The sequence below is a fragment of the Microcaecilia unicolor genome, chromosome 14 (genome assembly GCF_901765095.1).
Source record: "Microcaecilia unicolor chromosome 14, aMicUni1.1, whole genome shotgun sequence".
In the NCBI taxonomy this organism is placed as follows: domain Eukaryota; kingdom Metazoa; phylum Chordata; class Amphibia; order Gymnophiona; family Siphonopidae; genus Microcaecilia; species Microcaecilia unicolor.
The window spans coordinates 38,908,891-38,924,657 of record NC_044044.1 but is presented as its reverse complement, the minus strand read 5'-3'; the positions used below and the strand labels follow the sequence as shown (position 1 = coordinate 38,924,657).

General features: G+C 43.1%; 1 protein-coding gene across 5 annotated transcripts in view; it reads left to right on the top strand.

The window, feature by feature from the left end:
* The first annotated feature begins 696 nt into the window (after positions 1 to 696).
* FAM189B (family with sequence similarity 189 member B) overlaps positions 697 to 15,767 on the top strand; it is a 33,774-nt gene continuing 18,703 nt past the window's right edge. For all 5 annotated transcript variants that reach the window (XM_030186355.1, XM_030186354.1, XM_030186353.1 and 2 more), the window contains exon 1: positions 697 to 2,056. In XM_030186355.1, coding sequence (XP_030042215.1) covers positions 1,781 to 2,056 — 276 coding nt within the window. In that variant the 5' untranslated portion in view covers positions 697 to 1,780. The remainder of the gene's footprint in view (positions 2,057 to 15,767) is intronic.

Sequence of the window (15,767 nt, the reverse complement as noted above, 5' to 3'; positions counted from 1 at the left end):
GAAAGCTTCCATTAAGGCAGTTAAGAACCAGCGCAATGCCCTGGGGTCCTCAATGAGAGACAAGTTGAGGGTAGAGGAGGCAGTGGCTGGGAATACTGAGGGGAAGGAATTAGAATCTGCAAACGCTCCCATCCTACCTTACTTTAATCATAAGGGAGGAGGGAGAGCAAAAAGATATCCTGAAAAAAAAAAAGGTTAAAATATACTAAATTACTCCGTTTCTGATACTATGCAGAAGATTTCTAAGGCAAGCTTGGCAGGCCAAGCAAAATAACTAAGCAAGAAGCATCTCATGCTTGGAGCTGTGAAACTCTGAGCTGAACAGCAAAAGGTTCATGCATTGGTTAAAGAGTGGTCGATTTGGGCTGAAGGAGCAAATCGTTCGATGAGAACATGCCATTAATATCTGCTTTTAAGGGGGGAAGCTGGAAGAGGTCTTCTCCCTTGCCTTTCTGTAAGCACTCCTTGTAAGCCACCTGCTCAGACTCCAAGTCCCATGGTGCAGTATGGTGTGATGTCATGGAGGAGGTGTGCTGGGGATGGGCCTCAGTGCTGCTGCTGTGCTGCCTCAGCACCATCCTGGAGCTGCAGGGAGGGGAGGGCAGGTGCCAGAAGAGCTAGGGAAGCACATCTTGCAACATTTGGCAACGGTCCTGCGCTCTGCATTCCAGGGCTGGGCTTGCAAAAGTCAAGCAAGTTGCTGGTTTTCAGCTCCCTCCAATTTCTAGTCCTCTTCCTATGCATGGCAGCTGGAGCCCTGCAGGCAGTTAAAATCCAGGGGCAAAACCTTCCAAAAATGGATCAGCCCTGGACCTCTGAGTCACTTCCAGCTGTGGGACCCTGGGTGGCAGAGAGTTGCAGGATGGAGTTGGAGATCAGAAGATAAGGACAAGAGGACATTTCTCCCCTTCGCCTCCATTTAGCCCCAGTCTCTTCTGCATGCATGGAGTGCGGTGTAAGATGAGCCCTGGGCGTCTGCTAGTCTCCATCTCTTTGTTTTGCCTAGTACGTTTTGCCACCATCCCAGGGACCGAACCTGATGAAATGCTTTTGAGGTACTATATATAGAAGAACGAATCTCCCCTCCTCCCACATGCCTCAGTGGATCAAGTGACCGAGGAATCACTGTGGATCGATGCAGCCACTGTGCACTTGGCTGGATTTGGTGATTTTTTTTTTTGTTTGTTTGTTTGAAATCTGGCTCTATGGTATGAAAAGTGTCAGGGCTCCAAAAGGACTGTGGGCAGAGATTCTGACTCGATGTGGTCCAGGTACATCCGCAGAAGTCTTCCACCCGCGTTCTGGTCTTTCTTAAAGGCTTGTCCTCAGAGCTGTAGCTCTGCTGCTTTTTTCTTGTTTACCCGAGGATTGAGAAACCCATCTTCAGGTTGCATCTCTTGTAAATCTGGTACTAATAGATTGGGCAGGGGGGTCCCCTTTGAAAAAGAGAGGTTTATCAAAGGTGCCTTTTGTAAGATTCAATGCTGTGTTATTGAGGAGTCAAGCTTCCTAGACTTCTCTGCATCTAAATGTACTGTTTGCTTTCAATTAAATAACAGTTTCTGATTTTTAGTCCTCTATGAATTCAGCTCAGAGTAGAGGCCCCTCAACTCTCCTCACACTTTAGCCTTCATTGCAGGGCCTTGAGTTACAGCAAGGACCCTGCAAGCACAGGAATTGCACCCAGGTCCCACCTGAAAGACTCTGCTTCCACACCCACAATGCTGCTAATAACTGGCAGAGAAGTTCTCTGTGGCTTGAGACTGGTTGTCTACTTCTCATGAGGGTGATTGCTGGCACCTATCTTTGGACCTTCCTTTGCTCTTGCTGGGAAGCCATGCCTTCACCATCGGATTCCAGTCTTTCCCTAACTGCCAGGGCATCCCGCAGCCTCTCCCATCTCAGGATACAGAGAGCCTGGTCGCAGATCCTTCTGGCGTTGGGCTTTGTCCAGGTCACCCTGGGAATCCTGATTGTCACTTTCAGCCTGGTGGCAGCAACCATCACGCCATCCCTTAAGATCAAGCATTCGTGTCCCTCTTGGGCTGGCTTTTCGGTAAGTGATTTATGTATTATGATTTATTTGCTGTCTTTCTGAAGAAATTCACTCAAAGTGGTGTACAGTAAGAATAAATCAAACATGAGCAATAGGCAATTACAGCAGTAAAAATATTCAAATAACAATATGAAGTCTGTCATAGTTACTACTTGCAATGTCAACACAATATGTAATAGAACATTTTACTAGACAGCCCAGGCTATAAACAAAGATGGAACATAGAGATAGGTAAGAGAATAAGAGGAGTTAGAAAGTAAGGTAACTAAAGAAAGGTGCATATGAGGTCAGAGAGAGGGTTAAATATTACCTGACTGATTGATGAAATGGGATTGGACCGTTTAAATACCCTATACACTAAGTAGATATTCCCATTTTTCACTCTGATGAAGGTTGTGTTAATTGCTTAGACCTTATGCTACTAATTTATGGCATTAATTCTGGATTATGCTCATTACAAACTTGTGAGAATAGAGGTTCTCTCTTCTGATCAGCAACGTAATGATCTGGTTCAAAACATAAATGGATTTTTTTTCCTTGACTATAAGACTCTTTCCAGACCCATAATTGAACATACATCTGCCCAAAAGAACATTGAAACGTAATAACACTAAAAACTAAAGCCATGGAGCTGTAAATGCCAATTTCCTTTCACTCTTGCTCAGCCTAGCTGCCATATTTATACACAGGGTGAAGAAATCCAGTCCTATATACAGCTGCATTCAAGTCTCCTTTTTTGCAGTCTGTCCCAGAGGCTGTGGTTGCCCCTGGTAGGTATTGAGCGAGACCTCAGATCAAACATGCAAGAAACATAGGAAAATACAAAGGTTTATTTGAGCTGCTTGAATGGGATAGTCCCCTTCCCCTTCCATATCCCTAGGATTCCCGGGAGTTCTGTATTGCTTCAAAGGCACTCTGGCTTAAAGAGTGGCAATCAGTGCTGCAGATTGTTTTTCCCCAGCACCTTGCTGCAGAAGATGTATGAGAAGGACCTCCTACCTTTTCACTAGTACTACTACTACTACTTAACGTTTCTAGAGCGCTACAAGGGTTACGCAGCGCTGTACAGTTTAACAAAGAAGGACAGTCCCTGCTCGAAGGAGCTTACAATCTAAAGGACGAAATGTCAAGTTGGGGCAACCAAATGGCAGATGGATTTTAATGTGACCATGTGCAAAGTGATGCATGTGGGAAAGAGGAACCTGAAATAGCTTTGTAATGCAAGGTTCCACATTAGGAATTGCCGACCAGGAAAGGGATCAAGGTGGCTTTATTGATGATACGTTGAAACCCTCTGTTCAGTGTGCAGTGGTGGATAAGAAAACAAATAGAATGTTAGATATTATTAAAAATGGAATGGAAAACAAAAATGAGGACGCTATAATGCCTTTGTATCGCTTCATGGTGCAACCACCTCGAATATTGTGTTCAATTCTGGTCACCACATCTCAAAAAAGATATAGTGGAATTAGAAAAGGTACAGAGAAGGGTGACGGAAATGATAAAGGGGGTGGGACAACTTCTCTATGAGGAAAGGCTAAAGCAGCTAGGACTCTTCAACTTGGAGAAAAGACGGCTGAGGGAATTTCATTTGGTTTATTTACAAAATTTTATATACCGCCTGGCCTTAGTGGATCACAGCAGTTTACAATAAAATATAAACATGTTTACTAAATATAAATAGAAAAGTACTCCATAATTCATAAAGGAAAGACAACCATTCACACCAAGAATACATTCTTTCTTTCTTCCTAAAACAAAAAGAATTACAATTACTTACAATCAATCCATCCATATCTTTAACATTATCACAGACTCATCTGTATATTTTTCTTTCATCTCCCTGGGAGATCTCAAACACTGTAGTAAAAAAAATTGAGTTTTCTATAAAATCTTAAATTTCTTTAAAATTCTTCTCTTGATGAATCAGATTATTCCACAACAACAAAAAAAAAAAACCACCCACCAGACTGAGTTGACTCGCAACACCATTGTAAAATCTTGCAAGGACCTTAATGTCTGTGCTGGAGTATTTGGCATAGCTTGTTGGCCTACACAAATAAGGCGAATGCTCATAATAAGCTTAAGGTCAAGATCTTAAAAGAAATGTGATAAACTGGTAATCAATGATACTTAATAAACAAAGGAGTTACATGGCTATATTTTCTAAATTCTCAAAGCTGTATTCTACATCACTTGTAAATGTTTAACAGTAGCATTAGAAATTCCAGTGTAAACCATATTACCATAATCCAGTCGTGAAATAAGTAAAGTATGAATCAATATAAGCATGGCTGCTTCATCAAAATAATGTCTGTCAGCACATAATTTGGCTCAATACAAAGAAGCCCTTTTTGACTAACGATGAAACTTGTTCCTGAAACGATAAGTTGTAATCCAAAATAATCCTCAAATTGCGAAAACTATCTACAACAATATTGGAGACAAATTAGGGTATTCTACCTGACCAGAAATCCAACAGACCACCATCTTATATAAGGCAAGAAACTATCTCAGACTACACCTCCCAAATTGCAAAAAAGTGATCTACAAAACCGTCCACTCTGCAGACTTCACTTACCTAGGAACCAAATGGTGGAGCTCCTTACCATCCAAAATAAGAAATATCCAGGAATATACTAGATTCCGCAAAATCCTCAAATCGTTCCTATTCAAACAAACCCTCACAAAGAACCACCATATCTCAAACAACTAATTATTACCTGAATTGATTATTACTTTATTTACCATTAACTTTCTCTTTGCTTCACATTCAATTTCTCATTCATAATAGATTTTCTAAATGTTAAACATCCATAGCTATCCCAGTACGTTTATGATACTGTATTGTAAAATTGGATTCTTACAACAAATTATTTTCTTACTCACTCTTTCTTTATGTATCCTATACTGTTTATTATAAGCCACAATGAACTCGAAGGGATAATGTGGGATATAAATGGTCACAAATAAATAAGATGGTCCTTAAGCCAACCAGAGAGAGCATCTAAGCAACCTTGTAAAGATGTTAAATTTGGTGAATGAGCAGAAACTTTTGATACCAAAAGAATATTGCCATAACAGTAAATACTAATACCAAAACTATGAATAAGTGTAAAAGGGAGGACTCGGAAAAATATTGAAGATTAGGGGCGATAAAGATGAACCTTGAGAAACACTACATTATGTTTCGAAATGATCTGATGACCTGTCTTACAAAAAGGACATGAACCAATTCAAACAGAGGGGTCCTTTTACTAAGGTGCCCTGAAAAATGGCCTGCTATAGTGTAGGCATGTGTTTTGGGCACACGCAGATCCATTTTTCAGCACACCTGCAAAAATTGCCTTTTTAAAATTCTTGCCAAAAATGGACGTGCGGCAAAATCAAAATTGACGCACGTCCATTTTGGGTCTGAGACCTTACTGCCAGCCATTGACCTAGCGGTAAAGACTCACACGGTAACCGGGCGGTAATGACCTACACGTGTCAAATGCCACTTGGCGCATGTCCGATAATAGATGCACGCCAAAAATGAAATTACCGCAAGAGCCACGTGGTAGCTGGGCAGTAACTCCATTTTGGTGTGGGGCACACGTAGACGCTTAAGCGGGTTAGTAAAAGGGTCCCGCAGTCCCTAAGACTAATACTACGTAAACAGTCACAAAGTAACTTATGACCCACTGAATCAAATGCTGATGCTAGGTCTAAAGAGACAGCCAAAGCTACATAACCTTCATGCACAAAAAACTGCAATTGACTCAAAGGAGCTGTCATAATAACTTCTGTGCTGCGTCCTGGTGAGGATGCAAAACATTTTCCCCTTCAGTAGATCTATGATAAGATAGAGGTCTATGAAATACTGAGTGGAGTGGAACGGGTAGAGGTAAAATCACTTGCTTACTCTTTCCAAAAATAGTAGGACTAGGTAGCACATAATGAAGCTACTAAGTAGTACATTTAAAACAAATTGGAGAAAATATTTCTTCACAACGCATAATTAAACTTTGGAATTCATTGCCAGAGAATATGTTAAAAGCAGTTAGCTTAGCAGGGTTTAAAAAAATGATTTGGATAATGTATAAAAGAAAAGTCCATAGTCCATTATTAAGATGGACTTGGAGGAAAATGCACTGCTTATTTCTAGGATTAGCAGCATAAAATCTGTTTTACTCTTTTGAGATCTTGCCAGGAACTTGTGACCTAGATTGGTCACTATTGGAAACAAGATACTGGGCTTGATGAGCCTTTGGTCTGGCCCAGTATGGCAACACTTATGTTCTTATGTCTCTCAGGTGGCCCCTGTACCCGTGCAATGCACTCTCAGACTCCCAGCTCAAAGCCACTTAATCGCTTCTTTGCTTTCCTGCCAGCTGCTGCCTTTTCTTCTTTGGCAAGAGGCAGGTCCATTAGCAGAAGGGCTGTGTTCAAATGTCTCTAGGGTGGACCCCCTCCTTGTTACAGTGTGCTGCATTCTGGATCAGTAAAGCAGGCCATAGGGTGCAGGGTCTGTGTGAGAGGAGGCAAGGGACAAGGTGTTTAAACGTGGAGAGCTATTGAGGGGTGGGGGTAGAGAATCTGAACTACAGTCATACAAAGTCTTTCCGTGGGTATAAATCTTGTCCTTTGCAGCGAGTATTGTCAGAATGAAACTACCCTGATACTCTCTTCCCTTCTGGGGTTGCATTTGTTTTTTTGCTGGGTCTCCTCTGGACCAGGCAATGCAGATCTGTAGAGGAACATGTACACTGAAATATCAGACGGTTAAGTGCATATCTGCTTATCGGATAAACAGAGCAGAGAGTCTAGGCCAGTCCTGGGTTTTTGATAACCCCAGCCTGGTGCATTATGGGGTCTGCAGTTCTGATTTCAGTCAGGGACTACACATCCCACAGCTGGCCTTATGGAATTTAAAGGGGGTTTGGACAGATTCCGGAGGGAAAAGTCCATTGAACATTATTAATTTTTTTTTTGGGAGGGGGGAGGTTGCCGGGTTCTTGAAGCCTGGATTGGCCGCTGTTGGAGACAGGATGCTGGGCTTGCTTGATGGACCCTTGGTCTTTTCCCAGTATGGCTGTGCTTATGTACTTATGTACTTAAGTTCAAGAGTAGGACTGGCCAAAAAGTCTGGAGCCAGGTAACTTGGCAGCCCTAGATAGAGCAGGGGAAGAGAAGCAGCTCTGTCTATGAGCCCCAACTTCTTGAGATATGTTCATTTATGGGAAGGCAACATGTCCCGTTTAAACACTGGACCTTCAGATTCCACCCAGAGATGCTCCCCATTCCAGGCAGAGGACCCAAAAAGCTGGCAGAACTCTGGAGTTTTGAAGCATATGATGGAAGAAACAGTGGTGCAGGTGCGAAGTATTTCGATTTGTTGGCAACTGGGCAAAATGATCGATTTTATACTAAAACATATAGATCAGAGGTTTTCAACTCAGTCCTCGGGGCACACCCAGCCAGTCATGGTTTTCAGAATATCAATGGGGATATCCTGAAAACCATGACTGGCTGGGTGTGTCCTGAGGACTGGGTTGAAAACCTCTGATCTAGAAGTGATGGTTCATGGGAATGAGTCAGCATGGATTCAGCAAAGACGAGTCTTAACATAAGGGTATTTATATACCGATTCAGCCACTAGTTTAGAACGGTTTACAGATCTCAAAAAGAGGAAAAATACAGAAATTACATTAAAACGTATGCTAAAAATCAAATAAAAAAATTAGATGTTCAAGAATTTCTTTAAAAGACGGGACTTTAGTAACTTCCAGAAGCATAAATAATTTGTTCCAGTCCGAGAATTCCATAGAGCTGTATAGCAGCAAAACTCAAGAGTTTCTTGCATGAGGATTTTAATCTCAAGGATTTAGATGCCAGAAACTATATTTGATTTACTTGAGATGTTTGACTGGAACTGCAAGCTGTTTTCAGATGCAATAAAGTAGCCATGTATAGCGTACTCTGACCTTATAAAGTTTTAAGTACCAGGCATAAAGCTTTTGATTAAATTCTAGCAGCCACAGGCAGCCAGTGTAAAGACCTCAGAGCACCATGTTTTGTAAAAGCTGTATTTTAAATAAGTAGAATGAATTACAAGAGTCTATGCGAAAGACTAGCAAAAGCATGGACCAGTTTCTGCAAATCATCCAAGGAAAAATACAAATGAATCTGGTGTTAAAGTCGCAGTTGCAAAAATAGTGACGGTAAACTTTTTGACCTGTCGGTCATCCTTCAAAGTTGAATCCAGCCAGACACTTGGGACCCCATTTACTAATCCACGTGCACCTTAGTAAAGACCCTCCGACTGCGAATTGAAGACAGGAGGTGAATGTTATAAAAGTCAGCTATGTTGGAAGTATAAAGGCAGGTGTCCTACCCACCCATAGTAGGGTGGTCTTTAAGAAGATGTAACGACATCCAGTTTGAGATTATTTGAAAGCACAGACCCATGCATGTGGTTAGATCATCCAATGTACCCGTTAGAGGGAAGATACCATACTGGTATTATGTATGTTATACTTTACCCTACATTTTGCATATCCGATATGTATTATTTTCTTCTAATTTTCTTGATAGCTTATGTACCTTAATTATAACAATACTCTGTTCCGTTAATGGCAATTGTCATTGTGGCATAATGTAAGCCACATTGAGCCTGCAAAGAGGTGGGAAAATGTGGGATACAAATGCACCAAAATAAATAAGATTATTTGCACATCATCCATGTAAACAAAATAAGAGCCTTAAAGATTTGAGTTCTCGCCCAAGAAAGCTGAAAACTATAAACAGGGTAGGGGAAAGAGGGAAGCACTAGGGCACCCTACAGCCAGGTGACCACGAGGATGATATTTTCCCATTTTTCAAAAAGGCTGAAAACCACTCAAATAACACTAAAATTCCAAATTGAATCCAACTCCCCCAATAATACATTGTGATTGACTAAATCAAACACTGATTTAAGATCTAACTGCATTAAGATAGCTACTTGACCTTTGTCAATTACAGTTCTTAATTCAGATATCAAGGACAACAGGCTTGTTTCTGTGCTATACTCTTTCCGAAATCCGGATTGCCTAATGCCTAGTAACTGATGCTTTTCTAGATATTCTGGAACAGAGGTTACAATGTCCTCTTGTCAAGAATGGAATACTCGCTGTAGGGTGGTAGGTGCCTTACCAACTTCTAACATTTTTTGAACGTGTGAACAAACAAGTGAGCTTGTTCACGTAGTGTATTTACATTTGAGGAAAACATTTGATAAAGTCCTTCTTGAGAGACTCCATAGGAGATTAAAGAGTCATGCAACAGGTGGCCCATGTCCTCTTTGGGACTGAAAACTGGCTAAAAAACAGACAACAGAGAGTAGGACTTCAATGCTCAACTGTCCACATGGAAAAGGGTCTGTACTGGGACCTGCATTGTTTAACACATTAATAAATGGAAGTGGTGAGGGAGGATTGTGAAGATTTGCAGAGTGATGCACACAGGGAAACATTATCCCAGCTACAGTATAGAGGGCTGGGTTCTGAGTTAGGAGTCATCACCCAGGAAAAGGCTCTTGGACTCATTGTGGATAATGTGTAGAAATATTCAGTCTGCCGCAGGTGGTGTTAGGGATTAAGAACATAAGAGTAGCCATACTGGGTTAGACCAGTGGTCCATCTAGCCCAGTATCCTGCTTCCAGCACTGGTCAATCCAGGTCACAGTAGACTATGGACTTTTCCTCCAGAAACTTGTCCAAACCTGTTTTAAACCTAGATACACTAAAGATCACGTGACGCCATGACCAGGAGCGGTTGTTGAAATCGCCGCTCCGGCCAGCTTACCCACTCAACCCTCAAAATCTAGGGCAACGGACCAGTTGCGAACTGACAAACACCTTATTCCGCAAGGGGAAGAGAAAGTAATTAAATCGACGCTACTCACGGAAAAATCCATGGCGGCGAAAAGCGTCCGCCGAGACAAAGATAAGACACGGGCCGGCGAGGACAAAATGGCGGCGCCGGCGAGTCCGGCTGCGACGGCCTTGAGCTCCGTGTGGGTAGCGGAGGTGGCGGCGGAGGTGACGGCCGCCATGGAGCCTTTGCTGGATCGACGTTTGGGGCCAATTGACAGTAAAATAACGTTGGTCCAGGAGAACTTGGGACAGCTAACTAAAGAACTAGCGGAGTACCAGCAACGTCATGGGGCTCTCGAAGACAGAGTGCACAAAATGGAGGAGGAAAATACAAAGCTTAAAACCATGGTGGAAAGCTATGAGGGAAAGCTTGAAGACCTCGAGAATAGATCAAGGAGGAATAACTTAAGATTGGTGGGCCTGCCTGAGGCACTGGAGACTGTAAACCTGCGGGGATTTTTGGAAAAATGGTTGCCAGAACAACTACAACTCCCAGAAGCCTTGGGAATTCTCCAGGTAGAGAGAGCGCATCGAGTGGGACCCAAGCCTGTGGAAACCGCGCGCCCGAGGGTGGTGATCTGCCGCATATTAAACTTTGCGCACAAAGAGGCAATACTGCAAGCATTAAGGAAGGATCAGGAGCTGCAATATGAGAATAAAAAGATTTTATGCTTTCAGGATTATTCGGCTGCGGTGGCGATGCAGAGAAGGAAGTTCTCACCTATTTGCACAAAACTTTTTGAAAAGAAAATTCGATTTGCACTGCAGTATCCAGCTAAATTAAGAGTTACTTATCAAGCGGTTACACAGGTTTATACAACGACTGAACAAGCACAAGCTTTTTTGAATTCTGTGGAACACCGCTGACTGAGAGGTCAAATGGAAGATTGACAGATATCTCATGTTGGATTACAAAAGTTAATTGGAGTTGGAAGATGTTAAGACCTAATTTGTTGGGGAGAGTTGATGGTGTGTCGGGTTTGCGGACACAGGAGGCAGCCCAGGAGAATTTACTAGACAACCAGAAATCCTGGGGTATGTGCTGCAGAATGGACTGGGCGGAAGCCTGGGCTTAAAGAAAGAATACTACAGAAAATCGAGACATAATCATTACATGGAAGAATTGAGGCGAGGTCTGTCAAAGTGGCTTGGATTAATATCAGAGTGATGTTATAAAAGACCATCCTGAGGATATTCTTGCAGAGGCTGCGGGGGATTCTCCTTCCAGGCCAGAGGGACAGCCTGAGAACTCTGGAGCAAGGTTTTGAGTTGTTTGTTAAATGCTGTTTTTCTTTGGACTAACTGGAAAGGTTACACAACCTTAACTTAGAATCATACTGAGGAGAGGAAGACCTAGAGGGAAGCATTGTGTTAATTGGCTTACGAGAGGGAGGGGGGTAGGGGGTGTTATACGTGATGGTCTCTTTTGGAGGCAGGGGATTAGAAGAGGGGAAGTTGGGGGTTACGGGGATAGTTGGGGCTTATAAAGGGGAGGAGGGGGGGCTTGGGGGAAGGGGGGGGAATGAGACCTGGAAGAGACGGCGACTGGGGTTTGAAAAGGAACTAAGATGGCTAAAGATAGCACATGAGGAGGGGTGGAGGCTGGGACATCCCTCTTCTATGAACAAATGGTATATATCTTGTGATCAGATTTCTTATGTGACCCAGGTCCTTTAAAAATAGTTACATGGAATGTGGGAGGGATTTCGTCCCCAATTAAACGCTCAAAAATTTTGCAACATTTACAAAGACATAAAGTTGATATAGCCTTTCTTCAAGAAACTCACCTATCGGATGGGGAACATGCTAAATTGCGAACTTGGTGGGTGGGGGAGTGTGTATCTGTAGCGGCACAAGGGAAAAAAGGGGGGGTTGCCATCCTGTTTCGAAAAGGAATAGTGGATAAGGTGGAAGTGAAATTTAAAGACCCAGGGGGTAGATTTCTGCTGTGCGAGACTCAGGTGCAACGCCAAATTATGATGTTTGGTAATATATATGCCCCGAACCAATATGATAGGAAGTTCTATAAGATGATTATTTCACGTCTATTACTGAGCAAATCTTTGCCCATGATAATAGGGGGAGATTTTAATATGGTGATGGATCCCTTGAGCGATAGTACTGGGGCTAGGAGGAATGAGTTTAGACAGGAGTCTAGAGGGCTGCCTAATTTTTGCCGACAGGTGGGGCTAGTGGACGTCTGGAGGGTTCTCAATCCACAGGGGAGAGATTACACACACCTCTCAAGGGCGCACGGCACACAAGCTCGAATCGATTATCTGTTGATTTCAGAACGGATGTTTAATTCAGTGACAACATCTGAAATAGGAGCAGATGTGATATCGGATCATGCCTGGGTGGAAATGAGCTGGGCACCTCGGGAGGAGAGGGGAGGGGTACAGAGATGGGTGTTTCCTACAGAGCTATATCGAGATAAGGGTTTCAAGGCCTCTATACATCAGAGTTGGCAGGACTATAAAGTACATAATGCAATGCACGTTGAAGACCCGGTTTTATACTGGGAGGCGGCTAAGGCAGTATTTCGAGGAGAAATCATTAGTTATGTGGCTCACAAACGTAAAGCCAGGGATAGAGAGATATTGAGGTTGAGTCAATTAATATGCCAAGCTCGGAGAAGATACGGGCAACAGGCCTCCAATGAGAATAGACAACACTTGTTGCTCTTGCAGACTAAATTAAATGAAATGCTTCATTACAAAGCAGTCCAATCGCAAATTTATTACAAATACCAATTATACAAGCATGGGAATAAGTGTGGTCGTTTGATGGCGCGCCTGATTGCAGCTAAACAGGGTAAGGCTAGGATTTTGACTATGAGGAAGAGGCAAGGGGAACGAGTCCACACAGATAAGGAAATTAGTGAGAGCTTCTATCAATATTACAAAAAATTATATGAGGCCCCGCCGGATGATGGTCTGTCGGGAGACTCATATTTAGATCAGATGGGATTACCAACATTATCACCTCAGGAGGCAAAGCAACTTAATGCTTTTATCACTCCAGATGAGGTGTTTCTGGCGATTAATCAAAGCGCACTGTTTAAGGCGCCGGGCGCAGATGGTTACCGAGCGGAATTTTACAAGATCATGGGAGAAGAAATCACTGAGCCTTTAGCTGCAATGTTTAACAAATTAATCGAGCAGGAAAGGATGCCTCCGGATTTAAATACAGCCTGTATTATAGTACTTCCCAAGAAAGGGAGGGATCCAGAACTAGTTGAATCATATAGGCCCATTTCACTGCTAAATTATGAAGTGAAACTGATGGCTAAGATACTAGCGAACAGATTAGCAAGAATCTTGCCGAATCTCATACACGAATCTCAGGTGGGGTTTGTAGGGGGACGGAAAATCACCAAGAATGTTTGCAAGGTGCTGGCCTCATTAGAAGCTAGATGTCGGGGGAAGGAAAACTCTTTATTAATAAGCTTTGATGCTGAAAAAGCTTTTGATAAAGTAAAATGGAATTTCCTATATGCTGTTCTTCAGAGATATGGCTTCACGGATAGATTTCTATCAGGGATTAAAGCACTGTACTCCGCGCCAAAGGCGAGAATATCGGTGAATGGGATTGAGACACAAGAATTCGAAATAGGCCGGGGAACACGTCAGGGCTGTCCTCTGTCCCCGTTATTATTTGTGCTATCACTAGATCCACTGCTGCGTGAAATTGAGGAGCAGGAAGCGGTGGCAGGGGTAAGGATAGGAAGGGAGGTCTTTAAGGTAGCGGCCTTCGCAGATGACATCTTGGTTCATTTAACTGACCCCCAAGAATCCCTGAATGCTCTATTAGAGATCTTCTCCGAGTATGGAGATTATGCGGGACTCAGTTTGAATCTAGAAAAATCGGAGGCCTTGGCTTCCTCGGAGGACGTGTGGAGGCGGTGGAGAGGCGAGTTTCCTCTGAGGAAAGCGCAAACCTCTTTTCGGTATCTCGGAATCCTGATGCCCATGGATATTTCGCGGTTATATGATCTGAATATTACTCGGTTGCTGGAGGAGACACAGCAGGTGCTACAAGGATGGATGGATTTGCCGTTGTCAGTGTTAGGGAGAATAAACATGATTAAAATGGTGTTGTTTCCCAAATGGCTTTATGTGATGCAGACCATCCCAATTTGGCTCCGACGGAAAGACATAAAGAGTTTTTACAAATTAGCATCAAAGTTCTGCTGGAGAGGCAAGAAGCCAAGGGTTCGCTTCTCACGGTTAGTGGGGAGTTGGAGCCGAGGAGGAATGGGTATGCCCAATTTGGAATTATACAATAAAGCATGTCATTTGCGATACCTGGGAGATTGGTGTTTAGATACGCAACATTATACTCCTACGACGCTGGAGGCAGCGCTCTGGAAACCTTATCATCTATTTTCGCTTTTACACCACAAAACGCGAGACTTACCGCAGGGATTCAATAAAAGTGTGCTGCTGCGCTCACTTCGAGAGGTGTGGGGAATGATTATACGCCAACTAGGAGGGGACCCCACAATAACAGATTTAATAACCATACGTGGGAACAATGCATTTTTGCCAGGATTGTCAAGCCAATATTTTGTTGAATGGGCTAGACGGGGAATTTCCAAATTGGAACATCTGGTGGGTGAAGATGGGCAGCCTCTTACAGACGAGGAGTTAGCTGGAAGGGTAGGCGACTCATGGGGGAATAAATTTGCTATACGCCAAGTACGGCATTATATCATTTCTTTACCAGCAGACCCTCTGAGAACTCGGCTGGGGGTGAGGATACGGGAGTTTTTTCACTCTTTTGGTGAGGGAGGAATCACGATATCCTCACTTCATAAAACAATATCAGGATGGCTGCCCCCTAGGGACTATAGACAGTTGAAGAGTGCTTGGGAAAAGGAATTGGGGGTTGTGGTGACATCATGGGACATTACTAAATCAATAGCACGAATACCCCTGTTAATATCAGATGCTCGATTGAGAGAATGTGCCTATCGTTGTATCCATAGGGGATATGTAACTACAGCTCAGTTAGCACATATGGGAGGGAACCGTAGCCCGGAATGTCTTAAATGTGGAAGACATCCTGGCACGATGCTGCATATGTTTTGGAGCTGCCCAATTTTGAAAAGGTTCTGGGCCCGAGTTCGAGGATTTTGGGAGGAGCGGTTAGGGTTGAGGATCTTAGGGACAGTTCAGCAGTTGATTTTAGATATTCCAGGGTCCTTTAGAGGGCGAAATCGCTTTGAAACATTAATGCTCCGCAAGATGAGCTTATTGGCAAGGAAATGCATTTTACAGAATTGGACGGTCAAAGACCCTCCGGCATACTGGCACTGGAGAAATCAGCTACATCAATTGGTGTCATGGGAGGCGGGAGAATCTCGGTTCTCGCAGAAAAAGAGAGTCACATTTTTGGCTATATGGGGCCCTTATTTGCACAGTCTAAGCCATAAAGGCCGCAGTTTACTCCTAAATACAGGGTGAACTCAAAAGGCTGATACTGAATGATTATCCAGGTCTGGGGTAAAAAGGGGGGGGGGGGGGGGGGAAGGGAGGGAAAGGGAGAGGGTGGGGGGAGGATTGGTACAATTGATGAGGTAAAAAGTTGACAAAATGTACAAATGCTGTATGTTAGTTAATAATTGTTATACAGTTAGATTGAAGCACAGCTTGTATGACAATGTTGGTGTTGATTAATGTCAATAAAAAACGTTTGAACATAAAACCTAGATACACTAACCACCATTACCACATTCTCCAGCAGCGAGTTCCAGAGCTTAACTATTCTTTGAGTGAAAAAATATTTCCTCCTATTTGTTTTAAAAGTAT